Here is a 15,921-nt window from a genome sequence, read left to right as displayed (position 1 = left end):
TCAAGGTAAATGGCTTTGTATGTGTGTGAGTGTGTGTGCTTCTTAAAGTCAAGTACTGATTACATTTAGATACATAGTGAAATATGGCGTAAGTCCATTGCTAATTCTTCTTCTTAAGGACAAGGAAATATAGGAACATGTTTATAAGCAGGTTTTCTTGACTCTTTCTATGACAAAGAAAAGGAGACATTTCAATCATGTTTCCATTTATATACTCAGAATGAAAGGAAATTATTGTAAGATGGTACTTTATTGGTTTCAAGAGAGATGGAATTGCACCAGCCCAGAGTCTTAGTTGAATTAACATATCCTTGATTTAAAGCATTTGACATGTACAGTAGGTACAGTAGATCTACTCCAGAGTCATCTTACACAAACCATTGAGACATTCAGTTCACTGTAGTTTAGAATCCAGGTTTTTAATATTTAAATGAACTATAAAAAGCATATTAAAACATTTTCTCATTTTAGTTACAAAAATGGGTCACCTAAAGGGCTTCTCATTGCATTCACAGAAGGATTTGAACAGTGGATGTCTAACAGTTTACGTATTTCTCTCTTTTAAAAAAAAAAAAAATCCCCACCCAAAATATATAAACTTAATTGCTTAACCAAGGTATATACAGGGCATAACATCCTTGCATCTTACAGGTTATCAAGAAAGTTTGAGGTATACAACCGAAATAAAAAGCCTGTCAGAAAACAAAACAGAAAAAAAAAACAACAAATAGAATTAAATAAAGGAAAAATGAATGCCATGATTGCCTCCTACTAGCACAGGATCACAACATTAGTGGGAGATGTTGCCGTGTACGTGTTGGTGTGATACTTCCAGTTGTTTCACCTACGGTCACAAGGGCAAAACAGCAAATAACCTCAAGCTTTGGACTGTCAATATATACAAAGGGAATACAGTCTAATTTAGCAATAGAGAATTGTTTGAATGCTCACTTTATTTGCATCTTGACAAATACACAGTTTGTGTGAAACAAAAAAAAATTATAAATTTATTTGATTGAATGATGTCTTTAACTTACACTGTATATCTTTGAACCAACATTGAAATTAAAGAGCCGGAAGCAGAATCTGATACACATGCAAGTTTTGAAAGTGGATTCAGAAATAACAGTATTGTACAAAATAATAATTACAGTTTTTTTTTATAATTATCAAAATACACCTTCTTTCTTAGCACCTCTTTATATTTTTTTTGTGTGTTTTGAACAAGCACCATTGTTTTCATACAGCACCTGGAGAATCCAGAGAGGAGGTCTGTGTCCCCTCATGTCGCCTGACCCCCTCTCGTGGTTACCTCCGATTCACCCTCCTCTGCCACGCGTTCAAATGTCCTTCACCTTTGCTCCATAACGTGGTTTAGTCATGTGGTTCGAGCCCTACAAGGGCAACAAGTATTTTCCTGGGTTACACGTACATACATGGAAAGACATGTTTGCTACACCATCTCTTATTCAAAACTTGCATGTGGCATAGAAAAGGGTGGGGGGCTAGAAATGGGGTTTGGTGGTACCCAACACGTCTCAACTTGACTTTCTTTGCTGGCCCCATCAAGTCCTTTTTTTTTCTTTTTTCATTTTTATTTAGCCAAGGAAGCAGACGGGCCCAACTTCAAACCCAAACTTCTGGTTAGGGTCCCCAAAGTCAGTCAACATGACATCGATGATTGGAACCTGATCGATTTTGGGAGTATTAATCTCCATCACAGTCTTTCCGTAGCCCTTCCTCGTCTGCAACAAGAGAGACACACACAGAGAAACAGAGGAACCAATTAGACGAGCACATTCCAGAAAAATGCACACACTCTGTCATGCCAATCATAGCTTTCCATTCTTCCTTGTTTCACTACTAATGTGGATTCACTTCAGAAATAATAGTTCTTTTCAGCAAGTGCCATAATGATGAGAAACTGATTCCAACCATTCAAAGCTTGATAGTTTCTTAAACCTCTATTTGAAACACTACAGGACTAAATGTGTCAGAAATCATACTTGATTTTTACTTGAAGAAAAGCATTCCTCTTTTTTAGCTCTCTTAACTCAAAAATCTAACATGAAAGACAAATTCCAGAGCAGCAAAAAGAGCATACTGTTATTTTACTTCACATTACTCGTACTGAAACACTCTCATCTGAGTAATGCCTGCAACAGACTGACCTCAACCCCTCCCTGCTCATTGAGACAAACGGTATCAATGCACCGCACTTACCGCACATCCGTCTGAGAGGGCCTTGATGTAAGGGTTGTTGTCAAAGGACATCTCCTCATCGTTGGCGCCCAGGAAGCGCAGCGCCTTGTCGTAGCTGTCGCTGGTGGCGTCGTGCCACGCCACAGACTGGTGGCAGCTGTAGGTGAAGTTTTGCCTGGCCGAGGCCGTCAGTAGTCTGAGGAAGGTCATCTGCACCATGTTTATTGAGTTTCCATCGACGTCAACATAGGAAAGCTGTTTGTGGGCAAAGAGAGAGACAGAGAGGGGTCAAAGGTCAGTAGCAAACGTGCCCACAGTTTCACTTAACAGATTTACTCATTTCTTTATTTATAAAGTTAAAAGAAAATAGTGTGTATGGGTCTCTATCTTACACTTTATTTTAATTGTTTTATTTTATTTAATTATTCATCTTAACTAGAGCCACATAATAATCAACACTGCTCCTGGGAACTAACCAGAGATATTTTATAAATGATAGACGACACGTGTTAAATCACCATTGACCAGCTCTGTATCTACTGTACATGAACATTTGGTCTCATTACTGAAACACAAAGCAAGATGATGATACTTAGACTGCCTGACAGAGTATATCATAGTAAGTAAATTACTGTAAAATAAATTGTGAAACATTTTGGGTGCCCGGGAGAATAGAAATAGGATTCTGTAGATAAAATTAAGTCTGTAATTTACTGATGATGAAGGCAATTAAAGATTGAAATGTTATTTCTATGACAAGAGGCAGCTGATCTGACAGTTTTCCTTTGTACTGTGTACAGTTTCTTTATATACAAAGATAATTTACTGGCCCAGATAATACTAAAACATAATTTAGGTGAGGACCAATTACAAAATACCTGAAACAATTAGACAGAGGTTTCCCAATTAATATTCAGCAACCATGGCTGCCTCTGAACTCATCTAAATCACAGAGCAGCTGTTAAAAGGCTAAGGGTTGCAGGGTAACATAAATTCGTGTTGCTTTGTCACTATAACTTCTAACGTTACTGAATGGGGCCGCAGAGGACATGTTGCATCACATTAAAGCCCTCTGCTCAACAAAGGCATATTTGCTCAAAGAGTCAGGCCAGACTGACGTCCGCTTAGATGGATTCTAGTAAATATCCCCAACCCAGGAGAACACTATATCACAGCATGGAGATTTCTACACTTAGACATCAGTGAGTCTAATGGTATTTTAATTCTGACATGGCCACATTATCTAATGACTGGATTAAATCTGGAGTCTCCCTCATTAGAAGTATAGAACACACAAGTATACCACTATGTGTCCACATATACGTGTTCTCTTCCCAAGTCGTCACATACTGGGGCTTTGTCAGTGGCTAAGTATCCCTCTGCACCTGCTGTTGACATACCAGGATGCTGCTACCAACGCTGGGACGTCAACAGAAGCACATGGTTAGATTTACAAACAACACCATAGTTTGGCTCTACATTCATATGGGAAGCAAACACCAGGCTGCCAAGTGGAAGTCCTGGGTTTGTTGGACCAATCCACCTCACACTCGCCCTGTAGAGACTTTCCAGCTCTGTTTATTGGTTGTTACTGACAGCATTTCAACCTGACACTGTCCAGTGGCATATCATACCGCCACAACGCCGGAGTATGAACTGACGCCGCCAGGCCATGTATTTTACTGCCATGACAGGTGTTTGGCCAGTCAGCGGCATATCATAACACTGTGAAAGGTTACATCTGGCCATGTTATATACTGATGCTGCCCCAAAAGCTGGCTTTTAGCATCAGGTGTCTTACACGGAAATCACTGACAAAGCAACTTCAGAATGAGAGCAGGCTGAAATATCTTGTCTCCATTTAAATACAGAAGGAAAACTATTTTTCCAAAAGGCCGTGAAGGAGGTTCACGAAACAAAGATAAGATAAACAAAGATAAATTCATGCATCACTGTAGAAAAACGATGGTTCCTCAGCGGCTCTTACGCGTGGGTTAAGGTGCTATACTGCACCGCTGCTACTCAAAGAACAGGTTCTCTACTTGTTCTTACCCCAGTTAATTAAAGCTCAAGTATCAGTAGAGTTGTTGTTCTTAACAGTTTCTCTATTAGTTCTTTGGCTTGGTTTAGTTTACTGGGGAAAGAATTAAAACTTTATTTTAAAAAAGCCTACAAATAGTGTATTTCCAGATGATAACACATTAAAGCTGTGGCTCTAAACTTTCGCCCCCATGTACACAACGATATTCCAGGATTGTGTTTCTCGGTAAGCATTCAGCACAGGATACTGAATATTTTAAGCCAACCAACCACAAATGACTAATAGTAATTCATATTTTAAGTAAAGTGTCACTTAGAACAGTGGTTCCCAACTGGTCCAGCCACAGGGCCCAGATTTCAAGGTCCACACAGTTGAATACATTCAGCATTATACTTGCATTTTGCCATGTTTTTGAGCTAGTTTGCTGTCTCTGTCAAGTAGTCACTTACTCTACAGCAGGAAACGGCACTTCAAAATAAAAGCTCTGTGCTAGAAATTTACTGTACATAAAAATAAAGGCTGTTTTTTAACAAACGTCACTTGCGGTCCATTCAGTATGGGCCTGTAACCCGCTTTTGGAACGCGACCCACCAGTTGGGAACCACTGATTTGGAAGTATATTGACTCATCCATGGTATTATCTGGCATCATTTAAGGATCCACAGGCTCAAAAATGTAAAAACAATATTGTGCTTAAAGGTTAATGATTCCATACAGAACTATTTAATAAAGGCGCTGTATAGCATCTTTAAAAGATGGGTGCTATACTGCACCAAAAAATGTTCTAGATCCACTTTTGGTTCTGTTAACACCATTTTTGTTTGGAGTGTATTATTTTGTGTGTGGCGATTAAATACCACATGAACAGTACAGTCATACAGGGTACATGGTAGTTTAGCAGCACATGTATGGTTGTCAAAACAACATATTATTAGTATAATAATAGGGTTAGATACACTGTCAACTCTTTCCCCCTACTTTGTCTTTCTAACAAAGCTTGAATGTAGAGAAACAAGAGGTCGACAGAAAACACATGACCCTGACTGGAACATTAACTTTGTGTGAACCTCGTCTGAACAGGTGCATTCGCAGGAGATGTACTGTACTGTGTAACGTTCTGTCACAGTCATTCTTTTAAAGTCTTTCCACTGTGGAAATACATCAGCATGACACCGGTTTGATGGAGCAGGACAAACTTGCTCCTTTCATTTCTGACTACAAGAAATAGTAGCTGATGTTTACCGAGACGATTTTTAACTGTTCAAGGGCAGAGTGAGGACTACTGGAATGCTAAAATACTGAGGCATTCAGCCTGAATCCGCTGTAATGTTTTATTGATGCTCTTCCCTTTATATAGAACAGCCGGCGAATTGTAATGAATTGTAATGACAATGACTGAAAATGAGGCGCTAGTTCAAAAGGATGTGGATTATTTTAACTAAAAGCCAATCTTGTTCATGATAAAAGCATATCCTCTGCACTTCTCTCTGCTCCGGCTTTGCCTAACATATGAACACACTCAAACCATTAGGCCGTTTGGGATTTCTTTATGGGGAGCAACCTTGGGTCACTGCCTCACAATTTCATGGGTGGTGCTGCTCTTTGAGTCTATTAGAAGCTGCTTGCCATTTTGCAGTGTCTCTCCGCAGGTACATGGGAGAATGCAGGACAAAATAGGAGAGATGGAGCAATCCATTTAGTTTAGCACTGAGTGAAGGAGTTTCTGTTTTGTGCAGGGGATGAAAGGAGAGGAAAAATAAGACTTACTATTTTACCACGCTTAAATTCACTGAACCATGTCCCAGGAACTTCTTTGGGCCACGAGGATATTCTGACCTGTGGAAAGCAGAACCAGACAGGCCATATTAATACAAGACATTATCAAGGGCATTATATTGAGTTATGAATCATGCTGTGAAGATGAAAAAAAAGTTTGTTGTATAAAGCCTCGAGGGTAGCATCAGAGTTTATTATCTGGGAGCGGGAGATAAACCTGTATGTTATGTTAATATCTTTGAAATATCGTTTTCACAAACTTCACAGAGGCAGATCATTCTATAGTATTTGCCTTGTGGTGGTTTTTGTGTTGTTTGCACAAAAGTGAATATCAAATCTGTACAAGCTCAGCCCTGAAGCGAATCAAATGGCGTCCTTTGACAACTTCAGTGCAGTGCTGTGCAGTTTGTTGATGTGTTGGTGTTTAACTTGATGGCTTAATATTTGATGAGAAATGATGATTAGAAACAGGCAGTTATGAATCTCGTGGGTACAAACCCAAAGTCACTTACTCCGTTAGACTTCTTATCTGGATAGATGCAGGTTTCGCCCCCGGCGGTGAAGTTACAGTAGACTTTGAAGGAATCCCCGGAGCAGCCTTGGTTCGGATCAATCCAGTATTCGCCTACGGAGAACCAAGCACACTCAGACATCCTGTTCTACTGATGTCCACAGAAAATGGCTTAAAGCTGCTTTTCAAAAATTAAGTGTGGCTTTATTCCTTGATCCTAAGTAAAATTCTGCTTTAAAGTAATTTACTGCTCATTTTCATGGCTTATAAGCTGCTGGATAAAAAATATATTAGGATGCCTGGAGCAAGGTATAATTTATGTGCTACAATCTTGACAAAACATTGTCATAAACAGAAGCAAAATGAGAAAATCTAAACCAATTCATACTGCTGAAAATGACAACCTTTCATCATGCTTATTGCTCCACTTTGCATGTGGATAGCCATTAATGGTACTGAGGGCCCAGACGCTGTAAAATGACTTAATTACACTGCAATCAGCAGACACGTATTTACCAAAATAGACAGATGAAAAGTTACCAAAGAAAGAAAGGGGAAGGTTTTCACAGTGATGAGCCCAATTTTCTCTGGGCACTGTTTTCAACAGAAAAGTTTGTCAGAAAAACAGGTGTCTTGACCGAGAACAAAACTTGAGAGACTCTCTAGTGTCTCAATTACAGAGGGCTATGAAGCTCCTCTCCGCTGCAGCCTGACTTTCTGATTCACACTGATAAGAAGGGTTGTGCTTTGATTCAGCTCACCATCAGGGAACTCTGGGTGGCAGAGCTGCAGATCTTTGCATGTCCTGGCGGGGTTGTTTTGTGTGCCCATGGGGTATTTCATGCGTTCAATGTCCTGTTTGAGGTTGTTGAGTGAGCCGAAGATGTCCTCCATGCCCTCGCCGTAATCCATGATGGCGGCGGCTGCGTCTGACTGCATGTCACTGGAGCGCTTGGTCTTTTTGGGTGACTGGATGGGCAGAGGCTGGATAACTTCACCTGGTGGGCCCTGTTTGTTATGGTGGGGAAAAAACACTGTTTTAGATTCCATACATGAGTGACCTTAGATTTTGTACAATGCTGCAGCACTGTGACAATTTTAAACTAGTGGAAAAAGAGACAACAGTACTCACAGGAGGACCAGGAGGACCAATTGAACCAGTGTCTCCTTTGGCACCAGCGGGACCCTGACATAAACATGAACAGAAACATGTTATCCAAGATAAATCTCACATACACACAGTGACAATGTGCCTTTAAAAACACTGAGAGTACTCACACTTGAACCCTTGGATCCTTTGGGACCTTGAGGACCCTAAACGAGACGGGACATAAGCACAACAATTTGGCAAAGGCATTCTATTGTCAGTGTTGAATCTAAATGAATGACTGAATCAGTAGAAGACTTACAGGCAGACCAGGAGGACCTGGGGGACCGAGAGGACCAGAGGCTCCACTGATACCCTGTGATACGATGAGATGGAAGCAGAAATCGGAGGTATATTAAAGAAAGGGAGAGAAGTATTACTGTGAGGCTTGAATAATGAGTGAAATAAAGATGCTGGAATATAATGGCACAGAAGCAGGGACATGGAATGAATACTTAGTTCATGGGCTGAACAAATGCATAATGGTAGAAGGCTTTCATATGGACCTCTGAGTTTTTTTTTTATTAACTGAGATGATAGGATGTCTTTATTTTAGCCATCAAGCGAAGGCCAGACACTGCACATCCTGCGAGATGCCATTTCTTTGAACCCAGCAATTCACAATCTTATGGCTCAATTTTGTCAGCAAATAAAGCCAAACAATATGAGGCCTATTTTCAGACCCTAAAATAGAAATGGTAAACTGAGTGAAAACTTTCTTGAAGCTCTTGTGCTCTGACAAAAGGGGACATTACAATTTCATTAGGCTTAATCTCCAGATACTTAATCCAACCCATCATCTTAAATCAGTAAGCCGGGGCAGTCCAAGGGCCACAGCAGGACAGAATAGCACATTTAGTCATTCTGCAATGTTTATTTAAAAATGGATGAAGGCTGTCATCGGCCCTTTATCGAGACGGAGCTTCACCCTTCTCTCAGTGCTGCTTTGTTTTTGTACTGCCTGTTTTAGTGGAGGGCTCAGTGGTTGAGAAAAATATCCTAATTTTAATGCTGAGGTTCAGAAGGAATCTCATTTCGGTGCTTTGCACAATGAAGTTATATTATCACAGCAGGCATCAGACACACAGACACTGATCACAATGGAGGCTGGTGGTAAAAAGAAGATCCCTGTTTACAGTGATGCTCATTGGGAAACGGGGAAATGAGGAAAAGTGGTTGGACACCTGCTAATAAACTTTAAAACTAACAATAAATAATGCTCGATTCAGTCAGACCAAGGCTCAAAAACGGTGAAGGGGAGACCACAACTTTAAACAAGATGCCTTAAAGTAATGTTTTTACATCCTCAAGGCTCCAACACATTTTCACAATTTCACACTTTTCAGGACTCAAATTTCCAGACTTCAAGGTCGATTTTTTAGGCCATATTTGACATTTGAGTACAAATATCTGGATGTTTATATTATATTATTTATATGATCAGCTCTGATCGGATCGACTGATGAATTATCCATCGCGCAGCTCAAACTACACAAACTGCTGCTGAGGGAAAAAAGAATTCACGAAGAGTTCTGCCTGCGCTGCGTTCAGGGACCCCCAAAAACCTCTAGACACAGACTGACACAAAAGGACACACACACACACACCTGGTTGTCAGCCAGTGCCACACATAGATTCTAATTCTGTTGGAAACACTGATATTATATTTGGGACTGTCAAGCCAGCCCTCAGCAAACTTGCATTTAACGCTAGTGGCCGTTCAGTCCACACTCCAAACATCTCCGCCCAAAGAGGAAGTTAAATAACAGGTTCTACCTACACTTCTCTCTTATTCCCTCTGTTGTATGTAACTCTGGACTCTGTCTCATTCCCAGGTCGTCAAATATGGAAGCTTTAGGATGGTGGTTCGGTCCGACTGCGAACCCCAAGTGTCAGTACTTGACAACCAGGAAATGAAACTCAACAATCACCTAAAATTACGTACATAACCTTTAACATATTCAATAAACAAATAATATCATATCATTGATTTCCCCATTTTTTGTCTCTCTTATACAAGAGAACTGAAAATGAGTTTAAAAAAAAGTTTTCAGAGCGTCTATGCAGCCTTCTTTATTCGCTGGCAGCCATAAAGGCATGGTATTTATACTCCGTTTACTTTTCTAATAGCTACGTCACTACATATCTCATATATGTTTGTGCAAGCTGGATTTGGTTTAGTTATAAGGCATTTGTAGCAGAGCTGTTTTGCAGGCTGTGACGTGCGGGCGCAGAGGCAACTCTGCGTAGGAGATCGCATAAAGTAGCACATCATACTTCTTGCCTTGCTTTCATGACATTCAGCTTGCTCAGGCCTGCACTCGCTCACACACAGAGTGGTAAACATTTTGGCTGCCTGCTACAGACATTATGAAAGACACTTTGCTTGTATGATCCATTCATTTTTAGGAATTCAAAATTTTATATTTCAGTAAACAAAACAGGGGAGAAAGTCTGGAGATACAAATAATTTTCCAAACTCTCTTTTCTTTTTTCCATAGTTATCCAGACCTGGAAATGACTAAAATCAAATTCTGTACTTCTCCATACTTCATAGTAACCTTGAATATGAATGAGTTATCCGCTCTGTCAAAATCTAAAGCCAACATAATGTTTTCTCACTGTGGATACTGGAGTGAGGAAGAGGCACTGCAGTGCAGTGAAGCCTTTTTCAGCAGGTTTTAGTCAACAGCAAGTGACTGTGGCGAGACCTGTGGCCACAGTGGAAGGGTAAAAGGTGGAGGGCAAGTGGCCCGAGGACCGATGTGAGGATGGAGTCATCAATTACTTACACTGTCGCCCTTGCCACCGGGAGAACCTTGCGGCCCGGGCAAACCTCGGTCTCCCTTCTCTCCTTGCTCACCAGGAGGTCCGATCAGACCGATCAAACCTGGATGACCCTGTGGGATGAAAACAAATGTGCACACACAAAGAAGAGTCAGAGATAACAGCAGTGTCCCTTTGTGTGGTCAAACTTTAGAGCTGTTGCATGCATGTCTGACATGGGCAGAACTCTAACAGCTTTCCTCCACAGAACTGAAATGCACTTGGGAGGCTGTGAAGGGTGAAGTTTCATTACAATACAAATCCCCAGGCATTATAATTGAAATGTCTCTCCTGCAACAGACACACGGAAAAAACCCCTGAACAATTCACAACACAAAGATGATGACTTTGAAATAGGCAGGCTCTAACTAGGCCCGATGATTTGACAGCATTAAAAACGCACAACATGCAACACAGTGCCTCCATTGTGTGCTTTTAAACTGCTCTCTCTCAAGCCATCATGTCAGTGTGTGGGAGGCAATTTAGATAGAGTAATGTGTGCTGTCTGAATATCCTTTGCAGTTATATTTCACCAGCAAATTTGACAGTGGCAGCGAAGAAAGGAGCAAGATTAGACAGATTAGGGTGATACATCACATTCAGCTGCATATTCAATCCTGTTAAGAGTTTTTCTCCCGCACCAGCTATGGCAAAAACTAATTTTGTTTCCTAAATGTTAACATAAGCGCTATTATGGACGCTGATGTGTGATTCTAAAAGATGTGTGATCAACTGCAAGGTCGTGGAGGCTCTATGCAAGCCTTGACTCAACCCTGAACCTAGATCTTTGTCCACAGGTTCTTTTCACTGTTTTCATGTTTATCTTCCAGCCTATTTGGAACGCGGGAGATGAAACCTGTTTGCAGTCAGACACAAGAAAAGGGGCTACACACCTTTTCACCTTTAGACCCGGGGTCACCTTTCAGACCAGGAAGACCAGGAGGACCCTGAACAATAATAGCAGAAGTTAAAAATCAATTTCACAGAGAGAGAGGACAAAACAAAGACACAGCAGTGTGAGGAAAACAAGGTAGACAGAAAACTTAAAGGAGAAATGAGGCAATGGGGATGAAGAAACATGAAAGGGAACAAAAGAAGAGGCATAAAAATCATCAATTATAAGACAGAAACAGATGAAAACCATCCATGTATAACAGATATGACTTACGGGGACAGTCCAGCTTTTTTTTTTTGTTTAACCTGACTGATCTTAAAAACGAGGAAACTTCTTGCCAAAGTCTGTCAAAAGTGAAAAAATATGCCTTCCAACTACTCAAACTCTAAAACAGATAAATAGGGAGAAAGACGGAGAGAGAGCGAGATATTATGCATACTAACCATGGGACCAGGTGGACCATCTTGTCCTGGGGCGCCGGGCAGTCCTTGTTCACCCTGTGAAAAGCCATTCAATTGCAGTGAGCATTATAGCCTGCTGTATTTTCTCTGGCCTGCCATCGATTTGCTGTGCTCAGCATGATGATTAATAGCCCAAACGGGGGGAGAAAAAAGTGTGCTGGAATAAACAAGCGAAACTAAAGAATAAGCCAAATGGGTGTATTGATTATTCCATGAAGTCTATCATCATGCCTTAGCGATACCTTTTTATGTGTGGACACTGTGGGTGTGTGTCTGTGTGTTTGAGAGAGGATCTGAATGTGAAAGCAGCGTATGGCAGGGAAAGATCACTGTTGGAGCTCTGACTTACAACGGGGCCGGGGATTCCACGCAGACCCTCTGGACCGGGCTTTCCTGAAGGTCCCTGAGGTCCAACTGGTCCTGTTTTACCTGCTGGACCCTCGGCACCTGCCTCACCCTGTATGTGGATATACAAGTGTTGTGAATGCATGACGTAGGCTGGAAAATATAACACACTTCAGAAATATACTGGACCTGGCTGAGAGTAGCACACAGCTGATGTATTGTTTTAATATTTTCGGATAAAAAAACTGCTGATATTTATGATATTTATATTTGATCAAATTCAAATAGTTTTCACTCTTTCTTCTATAAAAGAAACTGAGACATTTGTACCTTGGAATTCAGAGCAAAACATCTCGCACAATCTCGCTTGAAAGAGAATTAGATGTGTTTTTTTTAATACCCAATTTTCTTGAAATTAAATGTGTGAAAGAACAGGATGGATAAACAGATAAGTCAAGGTCAATTAGACAAAGATTCATGTTTATTATTTATTTGTATAAAGATCAAAATATCAAGTCTGCTGTGAATTCTTGAAGAACTGTGATTGATTTATAATTTTGTGTTTGGCTTCATTTTTTAAACTGGATGACAATTTTGTTTCTTAATGTCAACCCAATAAGACAAGCTGTTTTATTTGTTGCATTCATGAGTTGTATTGTGTTTAAGTGTGTGTGACTAGTAATGTATAGAATTAAAAAATCTACATGTGCAGCTACCTCTAAAATCTGCAGCACATAAAGCACACTTGATATGTTGTCAGGTTTTCTTCGGAGCCTCTCGGTATCGCAGAGTATTTTTATCACAATTCAGCTGCGGGCTGCTTTTAGCTTTAAATTATGCTGAGACAGTATGCAGAGTGTAGATCGGGTAAACGGGGACAAGTAAACAAGAGTTATCAAATGAGCCAAAGTGCTCCTCACCCTCCAAATGAGATTCAGAACAGGCACAACAATATACGGTGCTACATCCTGCTATGTTTTCATTACAGGTTCATGAGAAAATGAGTATGGCCTCAAGATCAAAGTGTGCGCGGCTGACCAGCTGTTAATCTGAAATACATCAGTATGCACGGAGTATGCACGGAGTCTGGACGGAGCGCATGAAAGTAAGATATCAAGTGTGAGCTGCAAGCTATTCACAGATTACAGTTTACTGCAAAGTGGTCAGAGCTACCTCACTGATTATACAGCTGTCTTTTGAAATTTTCAAGCACACATTTAAGGCAGATTTCCAAGATAAAACATATAAAGTGTTTCACTAAAGGTCATCGTTAAATGCAGATATTTTTAAGGAATCCATTAGCACATTAGACAGTTTATAATACTAACATATTATAGTAGTACAGTGCACTGGAAAATTAAGTTTTACACCCAAACTTGTGTAACTAGATCAGCTGAGAACAGAGGTGTGTTTTGTGTTTCATTTGATTCATATTCAGCATGCACTCGCTGGTGTTAATTGATTCTGCCAATGCACAAAGCAACAGATCACGTGTAGATTCAGACGCCGATGGAACCAGGAGATTGATGTAAAACAACTGCAAACTCAGAGAAACTTCATTTGAGCTCTGATTCACACTAAATAGAGAAAAGCCCGATAACTCTGACTACCTGAGGGCTAGACTCCTTTTGTCGCTCTTGAAATTAAACCACAGCACAATGCAAGAAACAAGTGAATCTTAGTTTTACTCAAATAGGCTGCATCCATAAATTTCCATCTAATCTTGGGTGGAAATTAAATTACTTCTGCGTTTTTGTGCTTTTAATTCAAGAAGGGGAACAATGTGGGTACGATGAGGGGAGAGGGCGGGGGGGCAGCTGAAGGACTTGCTGAAACGACTCTACTGTGTGAGGGATGAATTGATTTTTTTACCTTAGCGCCCTTCTCTCCTTGCCTGCCCTCTGCACCAGCAGCCCCCGGAGGTCCCTGAGGAGGATGACAGGACACTGCTTTAGCATTTCAACACGACATCAACACACAGTAACTACAACAGGACAGTACAAACAAGTGAATGTTCACCATATTGATCTGTCACAGTATTGCAGAGGCTTACATCACTGCTTCATTTTTAAAATATGTACCATGTTGCATCCTGTATGCTGTATAAATGCTTTAGTTTTAAACTCAGAATGATCATCACTGACAGTAGAGATTTTGTCAGGTCATCTCCCCAGCCTCTTGGCATTTCAGTTTACTTTTATTAGATTCCATATTGAACATTTGTCTTGCCTGATAAATACCTGGTTGGTGCTGTCTTTCCAACGGGGCTGATAATCCAATGCCCTTGAATCAACACTGCTTTAGCTATGTCAAGATCTATTTGAATGACACGGACAAGCCTTTGTCTGCCCTCGAAAACATGCAATCACGCAGCCATGTGTGAATGCACTCAGAAAACACACACACTGCCCTCCTCAGACATGCCAAGGGTTGGCAGGTCATCTTTTCTTTCTGGTCAGGAGCTCTCAGGCCCACAACGCTTTTTCTTTCAACCCCTCCAGCCGTCCCTCTTCAAACCTGCTCTCCATCCAAACTCCACTCTCATCTGGCCGACTGAAGCCTGAGTGCTATTGACTGAGTGCCTATAATGTGAGCTTGCCTCCTGTCTTGGAGCTTTCATCTTCTCCTGATGTGAAACTCTCACTGGTGAAGAAGAGGCCGGCTCTTGATCAGCACAAAGAGCCATTACAATTGTAGCATGATATACAGTGACTAGAGTCAATGTGTAGGTGCGGTCTCGTGGCCAAGGTTGTGCCTTGACCAGAGGGGGCACCTTTTTGTTGGCTCTGCAGCATCAGGTGAATGAGACACAGTTTATTACTGTTCTTAACTGCATTAAATTGCTACTGAGAAAGGATAAAACTGTGAAAAATTAAGTAGTGACCTGAACTCCCCAAAAAGAATTAAAGCCATATGAGGTTAATAACATTTCCATATTTCTTTCTTCAACAAGCAGAGTTGAATACAGTTCCAGTATTAAGGCATTAGCAAATCAGATGAAACCAAATTTGCTGCTGTGCTAAATTGACTAATTCACAATCAGAGGCTGTGCTGGGAGAGATTTAAGGATTGTTGCAGTTTTCCAGAGGCAAAATGCTGAGAAGACACAAAAAGGGCCAACAGATCCTAAACAACTCTTGCTGTGGAATTATGTATTCAAAGGAGCAGCCTGTCGGGGAGCAGCAGGGATCATCTTAGGTCCCTCTTTTTTTCCTGAAGCGATTAAAGACCTGTGAGTGATAAAATAGCCCCTTTCCTTACCATAATCCCTTGGCCATTTAGGTGCAGCATATGCTGATACCATGCTAAATACTCAGAATGTAAATTTCGTCGGGCACATTAGAAAAGCAATCAACCCTGGTTTAAAAATGCATGACATGTTTTTCCTCCCATTGGACTGAGCCTTGGAGTCGTTTTTTGAAATGCAGTCAATCACTTGAGAGACTGTGACTTTTCTTTCAAATTGAGGAGAATGCCTGCTCATTTTCATGTGGACTCTGCGCTTCACATCATATTGGAAATATGTTAATGTTCCACCTCAGATGTGCGCATTCAAAAAGCAGCTTACTGGCTTTGATATGTCACTCAGTTACCACAGGATGCATTAAAGGAAACTACTCACTGGATAGAGTGAGAATGGACATCACAGAGACATAAACTTTTAATGTGGTGAAATCTTTGTATTTTATATTAGCTTGGATTTGTTTTCTCAAAGTA

At 40.7% G+C, this 15,921-nt stretch overlaps 1 protein-coding gene across 3 annotated transcripts in view; it reads right to left on the bottom strand.

Annotated features, from left to right (window-relative positions):
* Positions 1-231: 231 nt before the first annotated feature.
* Positions 232-15,921, bottom strand: part of col11a1a (collagen, type XI, alpha 1a) — a 94,601-nt gene continuing 78,911 nt past the window's right edge. For all 3 annotated transcript variants that reach the window (XM_033638726.2, XM_033638728.2, XM_033638727.2), the window contains 13 exons: positions 14,077-14,130; positions 12,209-12,316; positions 11,842-11,895; positions 11,397-11,450; positions 10,470-10,577; positions 7,940-7,993; positions 7,809-7,844; positions 7,663-7,716; positions 7,292-7,538; positions 6,532-6,644; positions 6,011-6,079; positions 2,224-2,457; positions 232-1,745 (listed from right to left, as the gene is read on the bottom strand). In XM_033638726.2, coding sequence (XP_033494617.2) covers positions 1,599-1,745; positions 2,224-2,457; positions 6,011-6,079; positions 6,532-6,644; positions 7,292-7,538; positions 7,663-7,716; positions 7,809-7,844; positions 7,940-7,993; positions 10,470-10,577; positions 11,397-11,450; positions 11,842-11,895; positions 12,209-12,316; positions 14,077-14,130 — 1,332 coding nt within the window. In that variant the 3' untranslated portion in view covers positions 232-1,598. The remainder of the gene's footprint in view (positions 1,746-2,223; positions 2,458-6,010; positions 6,080-6,531; positions 6,645-7,291; positions 7,539-7,662; positions 7,717-7,808; positions 7,845-7,939; positions 7,994-10,469; positions 10,578-11,396; positions 11,451-11,841; positions 11,896-12,208; positions 12,317-14,076; positions 14,131-15,921) is intronic.

The sequence above is a fragment of the Epinephelus lanceolatus genome, chromosome 20 (genome assembly GCF_041903045.1).
Source record: "Epinephelus lanceolatus isolate andai-2023 chromosome 20, ASM4190304v1, whole genome shotgun sequence".
Lineage (NCBI taxonomy): Eukaryota > Metazoa > Chordata > Actinopteri > Perciformes > Serranidae > Epinephelus > Epinephelus lanceolatus.
Note: the sequence above shows the minus strand (reverse complement) of the source record. Positions and strands in the feature narration are given on the sequence as shown.